The 24,218-nt window shown below is 39.4% G+C and overlaps 1 protein-coding gene and 1 long non-coding RNA gene across 10 annotated transcripts in view; one reads left to right on the forward strand and one right to left on the reverse strand.

The window, feature by feature from the left end:
• Positions 1 to 12,445, reverse strand: part of LOC129489489 (uncharacterized) — a 69,620-nt gene extending 57,175 nt beyond the window's left edge. The window contains exons 1-2 of one of the 3 annotated variants that reach the window (XR_008660001.2): positions 1,707 to 1,816; positions 69 to 227 (exon numbers count right to left, since the gene is read on the reverse strand). This is a non-coding gene — a long non-coding RNA (uncharacterized lncRNA). Of the gene's footprint in view, positions 1 to 68; positions 228 to 1,556; positions 1,620 to 1,706; positions 1,817 to 12,336 lie in introns of those variants that run through there. The other 2 variants (XR_008660000.2, XR_010122488.1) reach the window with 2 other exon arrangements.
• The window catches only part of NEB (nebulin), a 264,687-nt gene that overhangs the window by 154,518 nt on the left and 85,951 nt on the right, over positions 1 to 24,218 (forward strand). For all 7 annotated transcript variants that reach the window (XM_055292138.2, XM_063646033.1, XM_063646034.1 and 4 more), the window contains exons 83-98: positions 396 to 503; positions 2,232 to 2,543; positions 3,332 to 3,535; positions 4,409 to 4,513; positions 5,087 to 5,194; positions 6,346 to 6,657; positions 9,044 to 9,247; positions 10,140 to 10,244; positions 11,031 to 11,138; positions 12,864 to 13,175; positions 13,960 to 14,163; positions 15,037 to 15,141; positions 15,715 to 15,822; positions 16,974 to 17,285; positions 20,152 to 20,355; positions 20,708 to 20,812. In XM_055292138.2, coding sequence (XP_055148113.1) covers positions 396 to 503; positions 2,232 to 2,543; positions 3,332 to 3,535; positions 4,409 to 4,513; positions 5,087 to 5,194; positions 6,346 to 6,657; positions 9,044 to 9,247; positions 10,140 to 10,244; positions 11,031 to 11,138; positions 12,864 to 13,175; positions 13,960 to 14,163; positions 15,037 to 15,141; positions 15,715 to 15,822; positions 16,974 to 17,285; positions 20,152 to 20,355; positions 20,708 to 20,812 — 2,916 coding nt within the window. The remainder of the gene's footprint in view (positions 1 to 395; positions 504 to 2,231; positions 2,544 to 3,331; positions 3,536 to 4,408; positions 4,514 to 5,086; positions 5,195 to 6,345; positions 6,658 to 9,043; positions 9,248 to 10,139; positions 10,245 to 11,030; positions 11,139 to 12,863; positions 13,176 to 13,959; positions 14,164 to 15,036; positions 15,142 to 15,714; positions 15,823 to 16,973; positions 17,286 to 20,151; positions 20,356 to 20,707; positions 20,813 to 24,218) is intronic.

Raw genomic sequence — 24,218 nt, forward strand, 5'->3', positions numbered from 1 at the left:
CCTTTAGCAGAAACTTCGGAAAAGTCAAAGGGCAAAATTAGGGGGAGAAAAATCTTATCAGATCTTACCTGATATCTTGATAAAGATTCTCTGGCTTCCCCATTGATCCTTAGGTTCCATGTACTTGTAGTGGGATATTTTCAAATCATACCATATTGTGATGGATGCAAATATTCAAACATTAATAGAGTTTGATGTTCAGCTTTAAAATTTTAACCAGAGGTGTCCTGTACACCACAAAGGAAATAGCCAACAAGCAAAAGAACCCAGAAATGAATGCTTTTTTCTTACACTGACTACATTACATTATTCTTTATGATTTATATTATGACAAATCTGAGTATATTTGCTTATTTTTCCATTCTTGTAAACAAACCTATATTTTCCCTCTATAGAAACTCTACCAAAAAGACTGGAACGAGGCCAAGCAGAAAGGCTATGACATAAGGGCAGATGCCATTGAAATCAAGCACGCCAAAGCCTCCAGAGAAATTGCCAGTGAGGTCCGCTTCCTTCTCTTTTCTCGTGGGTTTTCTCCTCTACAAAACAAGCAGGGAGACTATTTTTCAAGAATTTTGTGTTTAAAAAAAATGTGTGCATAGAATTGCATCTCATCCTGTGCTGGAAGCTTTCTCTATTTGAAAATATTAAAATGGAATGGAAAGCATTAAACTTAGCATAGATGAGGTATATGTGTAAATTTACTTTGATGCTGTTACAGAGTAGAAACAAAACATCATGAGGAGTCTGTATTAAATTCCTGGGAAAATTCAGGACCCAATACAATGCCATTTTATCCCTAAAATATTTCTGACATTCTCCACAAATATAAATCACAGATGATAGTTTCATATAAGACTTAAGACTAAAATCACGTTTATATGTAAGATTTTATACTGGAGGCTTATGTAGAATACTCTCAGTAATCTTTTGAAGCTCATTTAATTCTAATTTTAAAACTTACTAGTGGTCAAAATAATTATGCTACCTGTCGCGCATGGTGGCTCATGCCTGTAATCCCAGCACTTTGGTAGGCTGAGGTGGGTGGATCACCTGAGGTCAGGAGTTCGAGACCATCCTGGCCAACATGGTAAAACCTCCTCTCTACTAAAAATACAAACAAACAAACAAACAAAAAACTAGCTGGGCGTGGTGGCAGGAGCCTGTAATCCCAGCTACTCAGGAGGCTGAGGCAGGAGAATCGCTTGAACCCGGGAGGCAGAGGTTTGTAGTAAGCTGAGATCATGCCATTGCATTCCAGCCTGGGAAACAAGAGTGAAACTGCTTCTCAAAAAAAAACAAAAATAAAAATAGAATAATTATGCTACCAAGCTCACCCTGCCTCCAGCTCCAACTCTTTAAGCCACCTTGTTCCCTTTCTCTGAGCTCTTCTCTGCTTTTTATCATGTAGCCAGTTGTTTCCTCCTTATTCTTCATTTTTGCCTCTAATAACCATAGCTGGTCCATGTTATCTGTTTTATTCCCAGTTTTCTCTCTCTTTGTTCAAACTTGCCTATGTAGTCCAAACATAGGAAAGAAACAGAAAATCACCTTACACTAGTCCTAAAACACTCATCAGATGGAAACTCTTGTCCACAGAACTTTTGTTGTTATCTTCTGATTCAAGCCACAGCTTGCTTTCCTTCCTTGAAACATGCATCTGTCTTATCTGTTTCCAAAACCACACACATATGACCTCTCCCTACCTGAGGTTCCTTCAGTACTCTTGGGAGATCATTTGACCTAATGTTGCACTTGTCAGGGAAACTTGGTGCTGGAGATTATCACCTGTGGCTTGTTTTCCCCATCTGGAATGTATGTTAATAATAGTATCTACCTCATAGAGACATTGTGAGGATGAACTGTGATCATAATTGCCACCAGTCAATGATTTTTGACTGAAAAACATGGTAGTTTCATATAGATCTACCCAACACATTAGAAGTAGTCATAATAGTGTCTGGCATAGAGTAGTTACTTAGTAAATGTCAGCTATTGTTATTTACTCTTGTTCACCATACCATCTCCCTCCTGATTTACTCAGGTCCTGTCTGAAATGACCCAAAATCATATTATCTAACTTCTTTAAAGTGAACTGAAATATGTAATGATGGCCAATGTTGAGCCAATTTATACCAAGGCTATGAAAACATTCTGAAACTATTTAAAGAAAACCCGTCTTAATACATTATTTTCATATGTCTCTTTTATCTGATTTCTTACTACTTTAGTACAAATACAAAGAAGGTTACCGTAAGCAACTGGGCCACCACATGGGTTTCCGCACCCTACAAGATGACCCCAAGTCGGTATGGGCTATACATGCTGCCAAGATCCAGAGTGACAGAGAATATAAGAAAGCTTATGAGAAGTCTAAAGGAATTCACAACACACCGTTGGACATGATGTCAATTGTTCAAGCCAAGAAATGCCAGGTCCTGGTCAGCGACATTGATTATCGCAATTATCTGCACCAGTGGACGTGTCTGCCAGATCAGAACGATGTGATCCAGGCCAAGAAAGCCTACGACCTGCAGAGCGATGTGCGTATATTATCACCAGACCCCAGGGAGATGTGTATTTTTGTGTTTAATCCCAGTGCATTCCCCAGAGGCATAATTTAAATGGTAATCTTAATAGAAACTAACATATTCTGTACAATTCACGGTAGCAGAATATTCCCCAGACATTTTCTATCTTATGGAGGACTCCTTCTTGTGGTAGCAAGACCTTATTTACCAAGATGAAAGTCAGTCTCTTATTCTATGCAATTAGGTAGAAAATTTCAGTTGCAGCTGCTCTGAGCCGTTACCTTTGCCTAATCATATGCATATTTCAGAAGTAGATGTAAGCATAAGGAAATGTTGGATTTCATGTTTACTTGACACAGAAAAAGAGAGAGATGGGGGACAGGGTGGATATAGATATAGGTCTGTTTTTTTTTTTTCTCATTATGCATACATCTAAGGTTCTTTACCTCCTGAAATCCAACTGATGTTAATACTGATGTTACTTCCAGTGGTACATAAGGCAGACTTCTAGTGGTGACTGTAGAAACTAATCCAAGCGTACAAAGTTATGTGCCATTGCTGGCTGCCATTCCACCAAGTGCCACTTGTGAGCCCTGTTCCAATTCCTGCAGGATACTCTAAACTTCTCCCATGTGTGCCAGACAGATAACACCCAATATTAACATTTAATGTTGTTCCTTGAGTTTTATGAGATTAGCCACCTAAGTGATTTAAATAGAGGTGGTGTGTGGTTTGTAAGCATCAAACTCTTATGGGCAACTTTGACTGTTCCCCACTCTGTGTTCCTCTCCTTCATGTAGAACTTGTACAAGTCAGACCTGGAATGGATGAAGGGTATCGGATGGTTGCCAGAGGGTTCTGTGGAAGTGATGAGAGTGAAGAATGCCCAGAATCTCTTGAATGAAAGGTTGTATCGTATAAAGCCTGAGGCCCTCAAATTCACCAGCATTGTTGACACCCCGGAAGTAATCCAGGCAAAGATCAATGCTGTACAGATCAGTGAGGTAAGTCCAGGTGGATGATGTTTTCAGACAAATGGAAGAAATCTCAATCAAGAATTTTAAACGTGAACTTTAGACTCTTCATGTCAGCGTCAGGATCTGAAACACGTTTGCATGTATCCAGATGGATCTTTGTGTAGTCAGTCTCTTAGCAGCCTCTGTATTTCATTTGCTTTGATAAGTGTTTGGTCAATGCACATGTGGTGGGCATCCTCATGTTCTACACACCCTGATACACACTTTGATCACATTTGGAGATCCAGGCCATAATACAGGCCCACCACTTAGTACTATAATCACAAAATTGCCATTTCTTTATTGCTTGAAATAGGTTGAGAAGTCTAGGGACAACTTCAATATTAGACATTATGGCAGTTATTTGGACCAAAAACAGGTAGGTCCTGCTTAGCAGTGGGGATTATCAGAGCTATCTGCAACGTGGACTTACCCATCAGATAATTAGATGTGAGTAAATGGAAAAGGATAATTTTACTACCGTATTTCTGACTCATTTTAAATTATGTTGTATCACACATAAATGTGTCCTCATTGAAGTCACTATTGGCACCTCTTAAATAAAAGTGCAAATGAGGCCAGGTACAGTGGCTTATGCCACGTATAATCTACATTTATATCGGAGAACATCCAAAAGAACTTTTCATTTTACTAATTATTTAATATAAAATTAGGTTTACCTGTTAATCTTACTTTAAAATTTTAATTTACTTGTGTTAGTTTTAATTTATTATAAAATTCACTTATAATTTCTTCATCATCCATTTATTCAAGCATATGTTTTATGACTTTATAATTTTGTTTATGTGGTAATTGACTTATTTACTAATTGACCATTCCATTGTTTTTCATTTTTCCCAGCCATTGTATCGCAATGCCTGGGAGAAAGAGAAGGCTAATGTGAACGTGCCAGCTGACACTCCCCTGATGCTGCAATCCAAAATCAATGCTCTGCAGATCAGCAATGTAAGACAGCACACATCATTTGCTTTTCAGAGTGCTCTCTGCCTAACCAAACCTTTTATTATATACCCCAAAGAGAGTTGGGCAAAAGGCATTTTCTTCCCATGCCTTTTATTTCTAGTCTTTAAGTTAATGATAAGTAGTTGTGTGGGTTAGCGTGTGTCTGTATAATGTACATCTCAATATTTTTGGAAGGAAAAATGGAATGGTTTCTCCAGAAACTCAACATAAAACTTATAGATACACATAGAGTAATATCTAGTTCTCATTTTTTAGTGGGCCATCCATCATTGCTTTTTCCTTGTAAAAGCCAAGCAATATGTTTTTTTCTGATTTTTACATGATTTATTATCTCCTAAGTTTCCTTCTTCAAAACATAATTATTGGGAGAGAGCTTTACTAAATGTCATTAAAAATCTACTGGAATTCAAGCTCAATGTGAAACCAGACTCTTTTATAAATCTTAAGGAGAGAGTAATGTTCAGTGTAACTGTTAATATCTATTTTTAAATACATCAGTAATGCTGACTCAGTAGCTCCCTCTTCAGACTGACTGTGATATTGCACTCTCTGCAGAAACGCTACCAGCAAGCTTGGGAAGATGTCAAGATGACTGGTTATGACCTGCGAGCAGATGCCATTGGGATCCAGCATGCCAAGGCTTCCAGGGATATTGCCAGTGATGTAAGAGCTCCTCTTTGCCCAACCGGAACAAACACTAACTAGTAGAAACAGAGGGAGTTTAACTTAATGCCCTCTGAATTATATTTAAATGGAATTGGGTCACTGTTGTTAGTATATTTGTAAATCCTAAATTCAAGAAGCACTCTTACAATTTGGGGATCCTTTTGCATCTATGTTTGGTTCTGCAACTCTTGCGTTTAAGCACAGATTATGATTTTCTTTTCAGTATCTTCACAATGTCAGTTAATTTACAAGTACTTAAAGATTTAATTTCATAGTACAAAGAATTCCGTTGTTACTGAAAGTGTGGCATGTGTACTACTGTGGTTCCTGTAATAATTTTATGTAGCACATGCACAAGTATTTTTTAAAATAGTTATATGGTTGTTTTAACGTGTGCTAGAAACATACTGGTTTTTTTCCACGTAGATAGGGTTATACATTTCTAAATAAAATTTTAAAATAAGTTTATAATTAAAAATTATTTCAGGCCGGGCATGGTGGCTCATGCCTGTAATCCCAGCACTTTGGGAGGCCAAGGCAGGTGGATCACTTGAGGTCAGGAGTTCGAGACCAGCCTGGCCAACATGGTGAAACCCTGTCTCTACTGAAAATACAAATATTAGCCAGGAATGGTGGCGGATGCCTGTAATCCCAGCTACTGGGGAGGCTGAGGCAGGAGAATCACTTGAACTGAGTATGTGGAGATTGCAAGTGACCCAAGATCGCGCCACTGTACTCCAGCCTGGGGAGCAGAGCAAAGCTCTGTCTCAAAAAAAAAAAAAAAGAAAAGTAAAAGAAAAAAAATATTTCAACAAAGAATTAATTTGATTTAAAGTAATAAGAAGTACAACTGGTACTTGTGTTTGACAAAACATCTGAAGGTGACCAGGCTATATTGGAAGATAATCCAGCAACACGCTTCTTGCCTAAGCGATGCTCTCAATGTTTTCATGCATGTAGACACAGAAGACAAACCAATGTATTAAAACTTATGGCTTGAATTTAAATAAAAACAGTAGTCCCCACCCCCGCTGCCCGCCCCACCAAAAAAAAGGTAAACTAAGGGAGATGGAGTTATTTTGAGTAGGCTCTCTAGAAAAAGTGGGGTTGGAAAAATTACTCTTCTATTTTCTGTTCACATCTACCAGTATCTGTACAAAACTGCTTATGAGAAACAGAAAGGCCATTACATTGGATGTCGCAGTGCCAAGGAAGACCCTAAACTGGTTTGGGCAGCAAATGTGTTGAAGATGCAGAATGACAGGCTGTACAAAAAGGCCTACAATGACCACAAAGCCAAGATCTCCATCCCCGTGGACATGGTGTCCATCAACGCTGCCAAAGAAGGTCAGGCACTAGCAAGTGATGTGGACTATCGCCACTACCTGCACCACTGGTCTTGCTTTCCCGACCAAAATGATGTGATCCAAGCCAGGAAAGCCTACGACCTGCAGAGCGACGTAAGTGTGTCCCCCAGGAAACAGGCCCCCCATTGCTTTGCCTGATGGCTCCTTCCAGTGCTCTGAAAACACAACTCTCTGTACGTAGGCACTCCACTTCATTATTATTTTGTCAGAATTATTAATTGCCTACCTACAGCCAGGTTTCTTCAGAAAGTTTTCATTGTTAAAGGTGCTACCAGAATTTTCCTATAGATTTGTTAATGTGTATAGTGTTTGCAGTTTCTTACTTTTTTTTTTTTTTTTTTTTTTTTTGAGATGGAGACTCTTGCTCTGTCACCCAGGCTGGAGTGCAGTGGTGCAATCTCAGCTCACTGCAACCTCCGCCTCTTGGGTTCAAGCGATTTTCCTGCATCAGCCTCCCAAGTAGCTGGGATTACAGGCATGTGCACCACACCCGGCTAATTTTTGTATTTTCAGTAGAGACAGGGTTTTGCCATCTTGGCCAGGCTGGTCTTGAACTCCTGACCTCAGGTGATCCACCCGTCTCAGCCTCCCAAAGTTCTGGGATTACAGACGTGAGCCACCGCGCCCAGCTTGCCCTCCCTTCCCTCCCTCCCTCCCTCCCTCCCTTCCTTCCTTCCTTCCTTCCTTCCTTCCTTCCTTCCTTCCTTCCCTCCTTCCCTTTCCCTGTCGCCCAGGCTGGAGTGCAGTGGTGTGATCTCAGCTCACTGCAACCTCTGCCTCCCGGGTTCAAGCGATTCTCCTGCCTCAGCCTCCCAAGTAGCTGGGATTACAAGCACATGCCACCACACTCGGTTGACTTTTGTATCTTTTAGTAGAAGCAGGGTTTCATCATGTTGGCCAGGCTGGTCTCAAACCCCTGACCTCAGGTGATCCACCTGCCTCGGCCTCCTAAAGTGCTGGGGCAGTTTCTTAAACATAAGAATGTCCATGGTCCTTCAGCTATGTATCAAAGAAGGGCAGGACCATCTTCCTCAAACTTAATTTGAAAAGTTAGCAGCACGCTCCAGACCACTTGTTTCCTTTAACTTGACGTTCTTCACAATGTGGTCTTTCATTAACTCACCTAAGGCATTTTTAGATTTACTCGTATTTTCTGCCCCCTCAAACTTTTAGAAATGATGGATTCCAGAAGGTTATTTATTTCCTGTATAGAATGGATAACTTAAAAATTATCTGATCTTGGTTCCCTTAAGCTTCCAGAGATACTTTTTTATAATGAATTAGTTCATTACAGAAAGGCATGTTCATCACTTAAAATGCATTGCCAAGTGGTGGATTTAAGACAGTTTCTGGAGGCCAAAATTGTGGAACTAGTGATCGAATTCTTAATCATCCTTTTAAAAATACTTACAAAACACACCATGTGCCAGGCATTGTGCTAAGCACTAAAGATACAATGGTGAATAAAGAAGAAGAAAAAACATGACAGGGCTGGGTGCAGTGGCTCATACCTGTAATCCCAGCACTTTTCAAACAAATATATTTTCAGACAAATATAAATCATCTGAATGTTTTTAAAATAATTGCTGCTATTATGCTATATCCAAAACACTAAATAGCATTTCCTTGGGTCCATTATCACAGGATTAAAATGGAATCTAATTCAGCAAAATTTTCCTTTAAAAATTTTCAATTATAAATTTTTTTGAAATATCAAATAATTATATCATGGAATTCAGCTTTATTACTATATATTATTATTCATGGCTAGTATAAATAATTATGTTTTTACAAATTACTTCTGTCATCAATATTAAAAACCCTGAATCATGTGAGATCTCAGGTCTTACTTTTCCGGAAGTACAATCTCCTGCACTTATCCCTTCAACCCCATGTGCTTTATTTTTCAGCTAAGAATTAGTATGTCTAACACCTGAACTGTTTTTTTTTTTTTTCGAGATGGAGTTTCTCTCTTGTCGACCAGGCTGGAGTGCAATCTCCAGCCTCCAGATTGCATATTTAACAATCCCTTCAAAAACATTTTTTTAAATGTTAATACTCATGACTTTAACTTATGATCACAAAAGGGATTTCCAGTGTCACAATGATGTACTTTCATGTTTTATTTTTGGTTTGCCATTGCATGTACCCAGAGATTGTCTGCTGAAGGCCTGCAGCTTGCTTCTCATAAAATCTTTGCCTATTTTTTCATTAAACGTTGACATTTGCCTTTTTTTTTTTTTTTAGTTTGTGAGACGGAGTTTCGCTCTTGTTACCCAGGCTGGAGTGCAATGGCACGGTCTCGGCTCACTGCAAGCTCTGCCTCCTGGGTTCAAGTGATCCTCCTGCCTCAGCCTCCCAAGTAGCTGGAGTTACAGGCATGCACCACCATGCCCGGCTAATTTTTGTATTTTTAGTAGAGACGGGGTTTCACCTTGTTGGTCAGAAATGGTATTTTTGTCTGACATCTTCTTTATAGAGTGTGTATAAGGCAGACCTGGAGTGGCTGCGTGGCATCGGCTGGATGCCAGAAGGCTCAGTGGAAATGAACAGAGTAAAGGTTGCTCAAGACCTCGTGAATGAAAGACTCTATAGGACACGTCCAGAAGCTTTGTCATTCACCAGCATTGTCGACACTCCAGAAGTTGTCTTGGCAAAAGCCAATTCTCTGCAAATAAGTGAGGTAAGAACCATCCTACTATCAAGCTTTCCTGGTTCTGGATTCTGTTTTCCAAAGATACCACCCAAACTGAGCCCGTAGACTGGACTTCCTCAAAGAATTTTGGTGACAGGAGCAACTCTAAAAATGTCTTTACTAGTGAAGATACACTGAAAATAGAACCCTGACAAACACCAACATGCCTTTCTTCTACCACACATACACACTTTGAAGCACTGCAATGAAAATGTCACTCCCTGCCAGCTCAGGAACACAAATATTTGTTGACCTCATATGAAATACTAAGACATGTAGTGTCATGCTACATAATAATGTAACATTGTATCAGTCCAGATTCTCTAGAGAAACAGAACCAGTAGGGTGTGTGTGTGTGTGTGTGTGTGTGTGTGTGTGTGTGTTTGTACACACACACAGAAGAGAGAGACTTTAAGAAATTGGCTCCTGAGATCATGCAGGCTGGCTAGTCCAAAGTCTGCAGGGTAGGCCAGCCAGCTGGAGACTGAGGGATGTGTTGCAATTCAAACCCAAAGGCCATCTGCTGGCAGAATTCCTTTTTACTGGGGAGGTTTGTCTTTTCTATCAAGGTCTTCAACTAATTAGATAAGGCTCACCCACATCATGAAGGGTAGTCTCCTTTACTTGGAATCTACTGATTTAAATGTTAACTTCATTTTAACAATACTTTCACAGAAACACCTAAAATAATGTTTGACTAAATATCTGGGTACCGTGCCCCAGCCAAGCTGACACATAAAATTAACCGTTACAAACATATGTAAAAACATTTTTCCAGATTGAGTAGTTAGCTAAGGCTTACATTAGCTAACTATTAGTCAAACATTAGCTAAGGCTTAATGTTTCAGATATTGATTTCCTATTTCCCTTCTCTCCACAGAAACTGTATCAAGAAGCCTGGAATAAAGATAAAGCCAACATCACCATTCCTTCTGATACTCCGGAGATGCTGCAGGCCCACATCAATGCCTTGCAAATCAGCAATGTAAGTGGCACGAACGTGAAGTGTAAAAGCCTTTATGGGCAATATCTGTCTGCTCATGGAGAGTGTTATAGGAGACAAATTACCTACCTTGCAATGTTTATGGCTTTTGGTGCTACACATTTTCTCTTTAGCTACCAGTCCCAGTGCAATATGAATGGAATTTCTCTCTTTTAAATGTGAGCTTGGATACATCGCTGGGTGCCTAAACTGCAGGATTTGGGACACCTGAATCCTTTTGGTGTCCTCCTTCACTCTTAGTCTCTGTTATCATCTTAGGTTTTTTTATTGATCCAGGACTTTGTCATTTGATATTTCAAGGCCATAAGAAAGACAAAAGACCATTTTTAATTACATCTAAATGGCGGGCTATGTATGATATCTATGTCACAACCCTTTAGCAGAAACTTCGGAAAAGTCAAAGGGCAAAATTAGGGGGAGAAAAATCTTATCAGATCTTACCTGATATCTTGATAAAGATTCTCTGGCTTCCCCATTGATCCTTAGGTTCCATGTACTTGTAGTGGGATATTTTCAAATCATACCATATTGTGATGGATGCAAATATTCAAACATTAATAGAGTTTGATGTTCAGCTTTAAAATTTTAACCAGAGGTGTCCTGTACACCACAAAGGAAATAGCCAACAAGCAAAAGAACCCAGAAATGAATGCTTTTTTCTTACACTGACTACATTACATTATTCTTTATGATTTATATTATGACAAATCTGAGTATATTTGCTTATTTTTCCATTCTTGTAAACAAACCTATATTTTCCCTCTATAGAAACTCTACCAAAAAGACTGGAACGAGGCCAAGCAGAAAGGCTATGACATAAGGGCAGATGCCATTGAAATCAAGCACGCCAAAGCCTCCAGAGAAATTGCCAGTGAGGTCCGCTTCCTTCTCTTTTCTCGTGGGTTTTCTCCTCTACAAAACAAGCAGGGAGACTATTTTTCAAGAATTTTGTGTTTAAAAAAAATGTGTGCATAGAATTGCATCTCATCCTGTGCTGGAAGCTTTCTCTATTTGAAAATATTAAAATAGAATGGAAAGCATTAAACTTAGCATAGATGAGGTATATGTGTAAATTTACTTTGATGCTGTTACAGAGTAGAAACAAAACATCATGAGGAGTCTGTATTAAATTCCTGGGAAAATTCAGGACCCAATACAATGCCATTTTATCCCTAAAATATTTCTGACATTCTCCACAAATATAAATCACAGATGATAGTTTCATATAAGACTGAAGACTGAAATCACATTTATATGTAAGATTTTATACTGGAGGCTTATGTAGAATACTCTCAGTAATCTTTTGAAGCTCATTTAATTCTAATTTTAAAACTTACTAGTGGTCAAAATAATTATGCTACCTGTCGCGCATGGTGGCTCATGCCTGTAATCCCAGCACTTTGGTAGGCTGAGGTGGGTGGATCACCTGAGGTCAGGAGTTCGAGACCATCCTGGCCAACATGGTAAATCCTCCTCTCTACTAAAAATACAAACAAACAAACAAAAAATTAGCTGGGCGTGGTGGTGGGAGCCTGTAATCCCAGCTACTCAGGAGGCTGAGGCAGGAGAATCACTTGAACCCGGGAGGCGGAGGTTTGCAGTAAGCTGAGATCATGCCATTGCATTCCAGCCTGGGAAACAAGAGTGAAACTGCTTCTCAAAAAAAATAAAAATAAAAATAGAATAATTATGCTACCAAGCCCACCCTGCCTCCAGCTCCAACTCTTTAAGCCACCTTGTTCCCTTTCTCTGAGTTCTTCTCTGCTTTTTATCATGTAGCCAGTTGTTTCCTACTTCTTATTCTTCATTTTTGCCTCTAATAACCATAGCTGGTCCATGTTATCTGTTTTATTCCCAGTTTTCTCTCTCTTTGTTCAAACCTGCCTATGTAGTCCAAACATAGGAAAGAACAAATCACCTTACACTAGTCCTAAAACACTCATCAGGTGGAAACTCTTGTCCGCAGAACTTTTGTCGTTATCTTCTGATTCAAGCCACAACCTTGCTTTCCGTCCTTGAAACATGCATCTGTCTTATCTGTTTCCAAAACCACACACATATGACCTTTCCCTACCTGAGGCTCCTTCAGTACTCTTGGGAGATCATTTGACCTAATGTTGCACTTGTCAGGGAAACTTGGTGCTGGAGATTATCACCTGTGGCTTGTTTTCCCCATCTGGAATGTATGTTAATAATAGTATCTACCTCATAGAGACATTGTGAGGATGAACTGTGATCATAATTGCCACCAGTCAATGATTTTTGACTGAAAAACATGGTAGTTTCATATGGATCTACCCAACACATTAGAAGTAGTCATAATAGTGTCTGGCATAGAGTAGTTACTTAGTAAATGTTAGCTATTGTTATTATTACTCTTGTTCACCATACCATCTCCCTCCTGATTTACTCAGGTCCTGTCTGAAATGACCCAAAATCATATTATCTAACTTCTTTAAAGTGAACTGAAATATATAATGATGGCCAATGTTGAGCCCATTTATACCAAGGCTATGAAAACATTCTGAAACTATTTAAAGAAAACCCCTCTTAATACGTTATTTTCATATGTCTCTTTTATCTGATTTCTTACTACTTTAGTACAAATACAAAGAAGGTTACCGTAAGCAACTGGGCCACCATGTGGGTTTCCGCACCCTACAAGATGACCCCAAGTCGGTATGGGCTATACATGCTGCCAAGATCCAGAGTGACAGAGAATATAAGAAAGCTTATGAGAAGTCTAAAGGAATTCACAACACACCGTTGGACATGATGTCAATTGTTCAAGCCAAGAAATGCCAGATTCTGGTTAGCGACATTGATTATCACAATTATCTGCACCAGTGGACATGTCTGCCAGATCAGAACGATGTGATCCAGGCCAAGAAAGCCTACGACCTGCAGAGCGATGTGCGTATATTATCACCAGACCCCAGGGAGATGTGTATTTTTGTGTTTAATCCCAGTGCATTCCCCAGAGGCATAATTTAAATGGTAATCTTAATAGAAACTAACATATTCTGTACAATTCACGGTAGCAGAATATTCCCCAGACATTTTCTATCTCATGGAGGACTCCTTCTTATGGTAGCAAGACCTTATTTACCAAGATGAAAGTCAGTCTCTTATTCTATGTAATTAGGTAGAAAATTTCGGTTGCAGCTGCTCTGAGCCATTACCTTTGCATAATCATATACATATTTCAGAAGTAGATGTAAGCATAAGGTAATGTTGGATTTCATGTTTACTTGACACAGAAAAAGAGAGAGATGGGGGACAGGGTGGATATAGATATAGGTCTGTTTTTTTTTTCATTATGCATACATCTAAGGTTCTTTACCTCCTGAAATCCAACTGATGTTATTACTGATGTTACTTCCAGTGGTACATAAGGCAGACTTCTAGTGGTGACTGTAGAAACTAATCCAAGCATACAAAGTTATGTGCCATTGCTGGCTGCCATTCCACCAAGTGCCACTTGTGAGCCCTGTTCCAATTCCTGCAGGATACTCTAAACTTCTCCCATGTGTGCCAGACAGATAACACCCAATATTAACATTTAATGTTGTTCCTTGAGTTTTATGAGATTAGCCACCTAAGTGATTTAAATAGAGGTGGTGTGTGGTTTGTAAGCATCAAACTCTTATGGGCAACTTTGACTGTTCCCCACTCTGTGTTCCTCTCCTTCATGTAGAACTTGTACAAGTCAGACCTGGAATGGATGAAGGGTATCGGATGGTTGCCAGAGGGTTCTGTGGAAGTGATGAGAGTGAAGAATGCCCAGAATCTCTTGAATGAAAGGTTGTATCGTATAAAGCCTGAGGCCCTCAAATTCACCAGCATTGTTGACACCCCGGAAGTAATCCAGGCAAAGATCAATGCTGTACAGATCAGTGAGGTAAGTCCAGGTGGATGATGTTTTCAGACAAATGGAAGAAATCTCAATCAAGAATTTTAAACGTGAACTTTAGACTCTTCATGTCAGCGTCAGGATCTGAAACACGTTTGCATGTATCCAGATGGATCTTTGTGTAGTCAGTCTCTTAGCAGCCTCTGTATTTCATTTGCTTTGATAAGTGTTTAGTCAATGCACATGTGGTGGGCATCCTCATGTTCTACACACCCTGATACACACTTTGATCACATTTGGAGATCCAGGCCATAATACAGGCCCACCACTTAGTACTATAATCACAAAATTGCCATTTCTTTATTGCTTGAAATAGGTTGAGAAGTCTAGGGACAACTTCAATATTAGACATTATGGCAGTTATTTGGACCAAAAACAGGTAGGTCCTGCTTAGCAGTGGGGATTATCAGAGCTATCTGCAACGTGGACTTACCCATCAGATAATTAGATGTGAGTAAATGGAAAAGGATAATTTTACTACCGTATTTCTGACTCATTTTAAATTATGTTGTATCACACATAAATGTGTCCTCATTGAAGTCACTATTGGCACCTCTTAAATAAAAGTGCAAATGAGGCCAGGTACAGTGGCTTATGCCACGTATAATCTACATTTATATCGGAGAACATCCAAAAGAACTTTTCATTTTACTAATTATTTAATATAAAATTAGGTTTACCTGTTAATCTTACTTTAAAATTTTAATTTACTTGTGTTAGTTTTAATTTATTATAAAATTCACTTATAATTTCTTCATCATCCATTTATTCAAGCATATGTTTTATGACTTTATAATTTTGTTTATGTGGTAATTGACTTATTTACTAATTGACCATTCCATTGTTTTTCATTTTTCCCAGCCATTGTATCGAGATGCCTGGGAGAAAGAGAAGGCTAATGTGAACGTGCCAGCTGACACTCCCCTGATGCTGCAATCCAAAATCAATGCTCTGCAGATCAGCAATGTAAGACAGCACACATCATTTGCTTTTCAGAGTGCTCTCTGCCTAACCAAACCTTTTATTATATACCCCAAAGAGAGTTGGGCAAAAGGCATTTTCTTCCCATGCCTTTTATTTCTAGTCTTTAAGTTAATGATAAGTAGTTGTGTGGGTTAGCGTGTGTCTGTATAATGTACATCTCAATATTTTTGGAAGGAAAAATGGAATGGTTTCTCCAGAAACTCAACATAAAACTTATAGATACACATAGAGTAATATCTAGTTCTCATTTTTTAGTGGGCCATCCATCATTGCTTTTTCCTTGTAAAAGCCAAGCAATATGTTTTTTTCTGATTTTTACATGATTTATTATCTCCTAAGTTTCCTTCTTCAAAACATAATTATTGGGAGAGAGCTTTACTAAATGTCATTAAAAATCTACTGGAATTCAAGCTCAATGTGAAACCAGACTCTTTTATAAATCTTAAGGAGAGAGTAATGTTCAGTGTAACTGTTAATATCTATTTTTAAATACATCAGTAATGCTGACTCAGTAGCTCCCTCTTCAGACTGACTGTGATATTGCACTCTCTGCAGAAACGCTACCAGCAAGCTTGGGAAGATGTCAAGATGACTGGTTATGACCTGCGAGCAGATGCCATTGGGATCCAGCATGCCAAGGCTTCCAGGGATATTGCCAGTGATGTAAGAGCTCCTCTTTGCCCAACCGGAACAAACACTAACTAGTAGAAACAGAGGGAGTTTAACTTAATGCCCTCTGAATTATATTTAAATGGAATTGGGTCACTGTTGTTAGTATATTTGTAAATCCTAAATTCAAGAAGCACTCTTACAATTTGGGGATCCTTTTGCATCTATGTTTGGTTCTGCAACTCTTGCGTTTAAGCACAGATTATGATTTTCTTTTCAGTATCTTCACAATGTCAGTTAATTTACAAGTACTTAAAGATTTAATTTCATAGTACAAAGAATTCCGTTGTTACTGAAAGTGTGGCATGTGTACTACTGTGGTTCCTGTAATAATTTTATGTAGCACATGCACAAGTATTTTTTAAAATAGTTATATGGTTGTTTTAACGTGTGCTAGAAACATACTGGTTTTTTTCCACGTAGATAGGGTTATACATTTCTAAATAAAATTTTAAAATAAGTTTATAATTAAAAATTATTTCAGGCCGGGCATGGTGGCTCATGCCTGTAATCCCAGCACTTTGGGAGGCCAAGGCAGGTGGATCACTTGAGGTCAGGAGTTCGAGACCAGCCTGGCCAACATGGTGAAACCCTGTCTCTACTGAAAATACAAATATTAGCCAGGAATGGTGGCGGATGCCTGTAATCCCAGCTACTGGGGAGGCTGAGGCAGGAGAATCACTTGAACTGAGTATGTGGAGATTGCAAGTGACCCAAGATCGCGCCACTGTACTCCAGCCTGGGGAGCAGAGCAAAGCTCTGTCTCAAAAAAAAAAAAAAAGAAAAGTAAAAGAAAAAAAATATTTCAACAAAGAATTAATTTGATTTAAAGTAATAAGAAGTACAACTGGTACTTGTGTTTGACAAAACATCTGAAGGTGACCAGGCTATATTGGAAGATAATCCAGCAACACGCTTCTTGCCTAAGCGATGCTCTCAATGTTTTCATGCATGTAGACACAGAAGACAAACCAATGTATTAAAACTTATGGCTTGAATTTAAATAAAAACAGTAGTCCCCACCCCCGCTGCCCACCCCACCAAAAAAAAGGTAAACTAAGGGAGATGGAGTTATTTTGAGTAGGCTCTCTAGAAAAAGTGGGGTTGGAAAAATTACTCTTCTATTTTCTGTTCACATCTACCAGTATCTGTACAAAACTGCTTATGAGAAACAGAAAGGCCATTACATTGGATGTCGCAGTGCCAAGGAAGACCCTAAACTGGTTTGGGCAGCAAATGTGTTGAAGATGCAGAATGACAGGCTGTACAAAAAGGCCTACAATGACCACAAAGCCAAGATCTCCATCCCCGTGGACATGGTGTCCATCAACGCTGCCAAAGAAGGTCAGGCACTAGCAAGTGATGTGGACTATCGCCACTACCTGCACCACTGGTCTTGCTTTCCCGACCAAAATGATGTGATCCAAGCCAGGAAAGCCTACGACCTGCAGAGCGACGTAAGTGTGTCCCCCAGGAAACAGGCCCCCCATTGCTTTGCCTGATGGCTCCTTCCAGTGCTCTGAAAACACAACTCTCTGTACGTAGGCACTCCACTTCATTATTATTTTGTCAGAATTATTAATTGCCTACCTACAGCCAGGTTTCTTCAGAAAGTTTTCATTGTTAAAGGTGCTACCAGAATTTTCCTATAGATTTGTTAATGTGTATAGTGTTTGCAGTTTCTTACTTTTTTTTTTTTTTTTTTTTTTTTTTGAGATGGAGACTCTTGCTCTGTCACCCAGGCTGGAGTGCAGTGGTGCAATCTCAGCTCACTGCAACCTCCGCCTCTTGGGTTCAAGCGATTTTCCTGCATCAGCCTCCCAAGTAGCTGGGATTACAGGCATGTGCACCACACCCGGCTAATTTTTGTATTTTCAGTAGAGACAGGGTTTTGCCATCTTGGCCAGGCTGGTCTTGAACTCCTGACCTCAGGTGATCCACCCGTCTCAGCCTCCCAAAGTTCTGGGATTACAGACGTGAGCCACCGCGCCCAGCTTGCCCGCCCTTCCCTCCCTCCCTCCCTTCCTTCCTTCCTTCCTTCCTTCCCTCCTTCCCTTTCCCTGTCGCCCAGGCTGGAGTGCAGTGGTGTGATCTCAGCTCACTGCAACCTCTGCCTCCCGGGTTCAAGCGATTCTCCTGCCTCAGCCTCCCAAGTAGCTGGGATTACAAGCACATGCCACCACACTCGGTTGACTTTTGTATCTTTTAGTAGAAGCAGGGTTTCATCATGTTGGCCAGGCTGGTCTCAAACCCCTGACCTCAGGTGATCCACCTGCCTCGGCCTCCTAAAGTGCTGGGGCAGTTTCTTAAACATAAGAATGTCCATGGTCCTTCAGCTATGTATCAAAGAAGGGCAGGACCATCTTCCTCAAACTTAATTTGAAAAGTTAGCAGCACGCTCCAGACCACTTGTTTCCTTTAACTTGACGTTCTTCACAATGTGGTCTTTCATTAACTCACCTAAGGCATTTTTAGATTTACTCGTATTTTCTGCCCCCTCAAACTTTTAGAAATGATGGATTCCAGAAGGTTATTTATTTCCTGTATAGAATGGATAACTTAAAAATTATCTGACCTTGGTTCCCTTAAGCTTCCAGAGATACTCTTTTATAATGAATTAGTTCATTACAGGAAAGCATGCTCATCACTTAAAATGCATTGCCAAGTGGTGGATTTAAGACAGTTTCTGGAAGCCAAAATTGTGGAACTAGTGATCAAATTCCTAATCATCCTTTTAAAAATACTTAAACACACCATGTGCCAGGCATTGTGCTAAGCACTAAAGGTACAATGGTGAATAAAGAAGAAGAAAAAACATGACATAGGGCTGGGCATGGTGGCTCACACCTGTAATCCCAGCACTTTGGGGAGGCTGAGGTGGGTGGATCACAAGGTCCAGAGTTCAAGACCAGCCTGACCAACATGGTGAAACCTTGTCTCTACTAAAAACACAAAAATTAGCCTGGCGCGGTGGCATGTGCCTGTAATCCCAGCTACTCAGGAGGCTGAGGCAGGAGAATCATTTGAACCCAGGAGGCAGAGGTTGCAGTGAGCTGAGATTGCACCACTGCACTCCAGCCTGGGTGGCAGACTGAGACTCTGTCTCAAAAACAAACAAAAAACATGACAGCTCCTGACTTTAGGGAGTTCACATTGATAACCGAGACCTAGATGTTCATTAAAGAATAAAAATCGAATGGCTGAGAGTGATCCATGGTGCTATGAAGAAAGATCAAGATAGTTCTTCTGAGAAGGCACTGATTTTACAGAGATATGAAGGAAGAATAGAAGTTGGGTTGGTTAGGAGGACATGGGGCATTCCTTCAGGGTGACCAACATGTGCAAAGAGGGCTGATGAGACTACGAATTGAAAGATAGGCTGGGTGATCAGGACACACAGGGCCAATGGAAGTACAGATGACACGAGGCTGGAAGAATAGGTGGGGACTGGTGCCAGACCATTCATCCCCTTCTAGTCTGTGTCAGAGATTTTGATGTTTATCCTATGACCAATGGGAAGCCATAGGATAGGGGGAATGTTGTGACATCGGATTTGAATTCTGAATTTTGAAAAGATCATTCTGGCTGCTGTCTGGAGAACTTACTAGAAAGCCCATTATTGTTGCTTTAAAATCCACATTGGTAATGGTATGATGACAACCTAAATATTATTCAAAAGTCTTCCATGTAGTCCCTCAAATGGAGAGCTGCTTCTGCATCACTTTGCCTTTTAGAATGCACATGGGCACTACCACACAGACCCTTGCCACAGAAAACCAAGCAAAATAAAATGCCATTGTGCATTTGAGGAATTATGTTTCTCAGGCTAGTGCTCTGTTTTAATTATTGTTTGTGGAAGGTAAAATAAAAGAGGCCTGGCGTAGTGGCTCACGCCACTCATCCCAGCATTTTGGGAGGCCAAGGTGGGCGGATTACCTGAGGTCAGGAGTTTGAGACCAGCCTGGCTAGCATGGTGAAACTCCGTCTCTACTAAAAAAAATACAAAAATTAGCCAGGCATCATGGCACGTGCCTGTAGTCTCAGCTACTCGGGAGGCTGAGGCAGGAGAATTGCTTGAACTCGGAAAGTGGAGGTTGCAATGAGCTGAGATCGTGCCATTGCACTCCAGCCTGGGTGACAGAATGCGACTCTGTCTCAAAAAAAAAAAAAAATATATATATATATATATATGTATTTATGTTATATATATTTTTATGTTGTATATATAATATATACACACACAACATAAAAACTGTCCTTATTTTACCACACACATACACAACAAAACACAAACCCTGCTTCTACCTATGTTTTCTTTTTCAGGCCCTCTACAAGGCTGACTTGGAGTGGTTGCGTGGCATTGGCTGGATGCCCCAAGGGTCTCCTGAAGTGTTGAGAGTCAAAAATGCCCAGCAGATCTTTTGTGATAGTGTCTATCGGACCCCTGTGGTGAACCTTAAGTACACAAGCATTGTTGACACACCTGAAGTGGTCCTTGCTAAATCAAATGCTGAAAATATTAGTATTGTGAGTTAGTTTTTTCTCTATTAAAATTGAATTCATGCCATAAATATATGAGAAATAATAAACCTGGTCATCTATTTTAGAATAATAAAAACTTTGTTAATAACAGAAATTTTATTAAGTAATACAGTATTGTCTTGGTTTGCTTATTTTAAGCAAAAACTCAAATTATTAATAAAAGGGAATAATACAGATCTTATATCAAATTTGAGTAACTTATGTGAAAAGATTCCAGAAATCTTTGCCCTAACATGAAAAGGTTTTGGATCAAATCCAAAAGAAAATTTAAAAGTTGCATACTGGGACTAGCGACATGAAAATTGTGAAGTAATTTTATTATTGTTTCTTTCCACAGCCAAAGTACAGAGAGGTTTGGGACAAGGATAAAACTTCAATCCACATAATGCCAGATACTCCAGAAATTAATCTCGCTAGAGCAAATGCTCTTAATGTGAGCAATGTAAGTACTACAACAGACTCTCTTTTGTTTGGAAAGTTACCCAGTCAGGGCTATACTATGAGCGTGGAAGGGAGGCAAGATGGACTTGGTGGGGTGAGGAAGACTCCTTGCGGTCACCCCTTGACTAGGAGTGAGGCAAGGAGGAGATCCCTGGTGATTCACTGGGCAAGGCCAGTTACTGGTGAGTCAACATCTCCACAACAAAAGTCTCTTTAGTTGTCCTTTCTGAATAAGGGGACAAAGAAGGTGAAAGAGGAATGAAGAGATGCACAAACAAGAAAGGAGAATTAACAATAGACTCGGATAAACTCAAAATAATTTTGAGAATTCTTTGCAAAAATATGTGAATTAATTTTAAAACATGGACCTCTGGGGGTTTTCTAGAAAATCATAAATGACCAAAATTGACCCAAGGAAAAAAAAAAAAAACATATAGCAAGAAATTAAGAGGTTTCTTAATTAAGAAATTAAGGAGAACATTTAAACACTTTCCTTCCTACTTTCAAGTGTCAGGGCCCCCTTGATTATTTCAAAACTTTAATAAATAAATAAATTATCAGGAGCCTAGTAAAAGAAGGAAATCCATTGCAATTACCAAAACTTTTCAAAGATAGTGTCACAATTTAAAAACTGTAGACCGGCTGGGCATGGTGGCTCATGCCTATAATCCCAGTACTTTGGGAGGTCAAGGCCAGAGGATTGCTTGAGCCCAGGAGTTCAAGACTAGTCTGGGCAACATAGGGAGACCCCATCTCTGCAAGAAAATAAAAAATAAATAAATTAGTTGGGCAAAGTGAGGTGTACCTGCAGTCCAAGTTACTTGGGAGGCTGAGGTGGGAGGATCACTTGAGCCCAGGTGGAAGAGGCTGCAGTGAGCCATAATCATGCCACTGCACTCCAGCCTGGGTGACAGGGCAAGACCCTGTCTCAAATAAATAAATAAATAAATAAATAAAATTTAAATTGTAGACCAATAATAAAGGGGGGAATCTTAAATATTAATAAATCAAATTCAGCATTACATTAAAATGATATGATATAATCAACTGGGGTTTATGCAGGAATGCCAAGAAGGCCCCATAGTCAGGACCTAATAGTGCCATAGAACAAGAAGAAAAGACTCATTTTATTAGATTTAAATGGCATCTGACAAAATCCAATACCCATTCTTATTTTTTAAAAATAAAATCTTAGTTAAGAAAGAATAAATGAATATTTTCTCAACATGACTGAAAAATAAATCTCAAATCAAAGGCCAACTCATCCTCAGTGACCAAACTTCTCATTCATATAAGGATTAAAATGAGGGTGCCCCTAATATCATCATTATTTAACATTTGCTGGAAGTATTGGCTAAGTGAGTGAGCTTCTCATTGATGCTAATATAATTACTCAGGAGTAAGAACATGCCTGGCGTGGTGGCTCACGCCTGTAATCCCAGCACTTTGGGAGGCCGAGGAGGGTGGATCACTTGAGGCCAGAAGTTCGAGACCACCCTGGCCAACGTGGTGAATGAAACTCCATCTCTACTAAAAATACAAAAATTAGCCAGGCATAGTGGTGGCTCACCTGTAATCCCAGCTACTTGGGTGGCTGAGGCACAAGAATCGTTTGAACCCAGGAGGCAGAGGTTGCAGCGAGCTGAGATCGTGCCACTGCACTCCAGCTTGGGTGACAGAGCGAGACTCTGTCAAAGAAAAAAAAAGTACATATATATATTATATGTACATATATACATATATAATATGTTTTTATATATTATATATAATATATTATATAATACATTATATACAATATATTATATATAATATATAATATATTATATATAAATATTCAATATATATATTCAATCTCATAAAAAGCATCACATAAGAAAAATAGTGTAAAAATATGCATAATAAATTAGAATGAAAGAAAAAGTAAAAAGATAACATAATACATGTTTGCATTAACTATTTTCTAGTTTAATTAATTAATTACTTTATTTATTTATTTTTTGAGAGGGACTCTCGCTCTGTCACCCAGGCTGGAGTGCAGTGGCGCGATCTCAGCTTGTTGAAACTTCTGCCTCCCAGGTTCAAGCGATGCTCCTGCCTCAGCATCTCTAGTAGCTAGGATTACAGGTGTGTGCCACCACACCCAGCTAATTTGTGTATTTTTAGCAGAGAGAAGGTTTCACCATGTTGGCCAGGCTGGTCTCAAACTCCTGACCTCAAGTGATCCACCTGCCTCGGCCTCCCAAAGTGCTGGGATTATAGGCGTGAGCCACTGCACCCAGCCCTTCTTGTACATTTTAATATGGAGAATATTTTTTCTTCTGGACAGAAAACAAGTCAGTTGTCAAAATAGGCCCACTCAAAATTTATACAAAAGCTTGAATGAAAATTCGTATAAAACTTGTCCATGCTTACAAGGATAAAATTTGTCTGAGCACTAATTTTTCAGACATGCAAAAGCTACAGAACTGTCACTAATTAAAATCCACTTCTTTCTGTGCTGTAGAAGCTCCCCTACTGATAGGTATGATTTGTGAATTATATATTTAAATTACTATTATTTCTGAGTCTTTCTGTTATTTGTTAATACACAATGTATCCATTAAAATATGAACATATACTTACATACATTTTTGAAAAACTTGTAAATCAGTCACTACTTTAGTTAACTTCTCTTTAAAACCAAAAAAATGGCTGTGACATCCAATCATGCTTCAGCGGAAGATCTAACATTACCAAATGATATCGATCATTAATCATATAAGATCAAAAAAGCCATATTGAAAAAAACCCACAAATGTAACAAGTTTACAGTTCTTAAGGTTACAAAACTGAATTGAATTAGAGATAAATAAATTGAATTATTGCATTAAAGAAATTCAATAACCCATTAATGTCTAAAGTTATCCCAATGTTACCAATACACCAACACAAGAAAACAAAGCCAAACCCTTTTTATGAACGAGATTATAAAGCATGAGCAACTACTTCAAGGCTATCATTCAAATTTAAAATTTATTGTACATTTGAAAATAACTGAAAGAGTATAATTGGAGCACTTTGGGAGGCCGAGGCAGGCAGATCACCTGAGGGTCAGGAGTTTGAGACCAGCCTGACCAACATGGAGAAAGCCTGTCTCTACTAAATATACAAAATTAGCTGGGCCTGGTGGCGCATGCCTGTAATCCCAGCTACTCAGGAGGCTGAGGAAGGAGAATGGCTTGAAGCCGGGAGGCAGAGGTTGGGGTGAACGGAGATCGTGCCATTGCCCTCCAGCCTGGGCAACAAGAGCGAAAGTCCGTCTCAAAAAGAAGAAAAAGAGTATAATTGGAATGTTTATGATACAGACATGATAAATGCTTGAGGTGGTGGACACCCAGTTATCCTGATGTGACTATTACCCATTGTAT

The sequence above is a fragment of the Symphalangus syndactylus genome, chromosome 9 (assembly GCF_028878055.3).
Source record: "Symphalangus syndactylus isolate Jambi chromosome 9, NHGRI_mSymSyn1-v2.1_pri, whole genome shotgun sequence".
In the NCBI taxonomy this organism is placed as follows: domain Eukaryota; kingdom Metazoa; phylum Chordata; class Mammalia; order Primates; family Hylobatidae; genus Symphalangus; species Symphalangus syndactylus.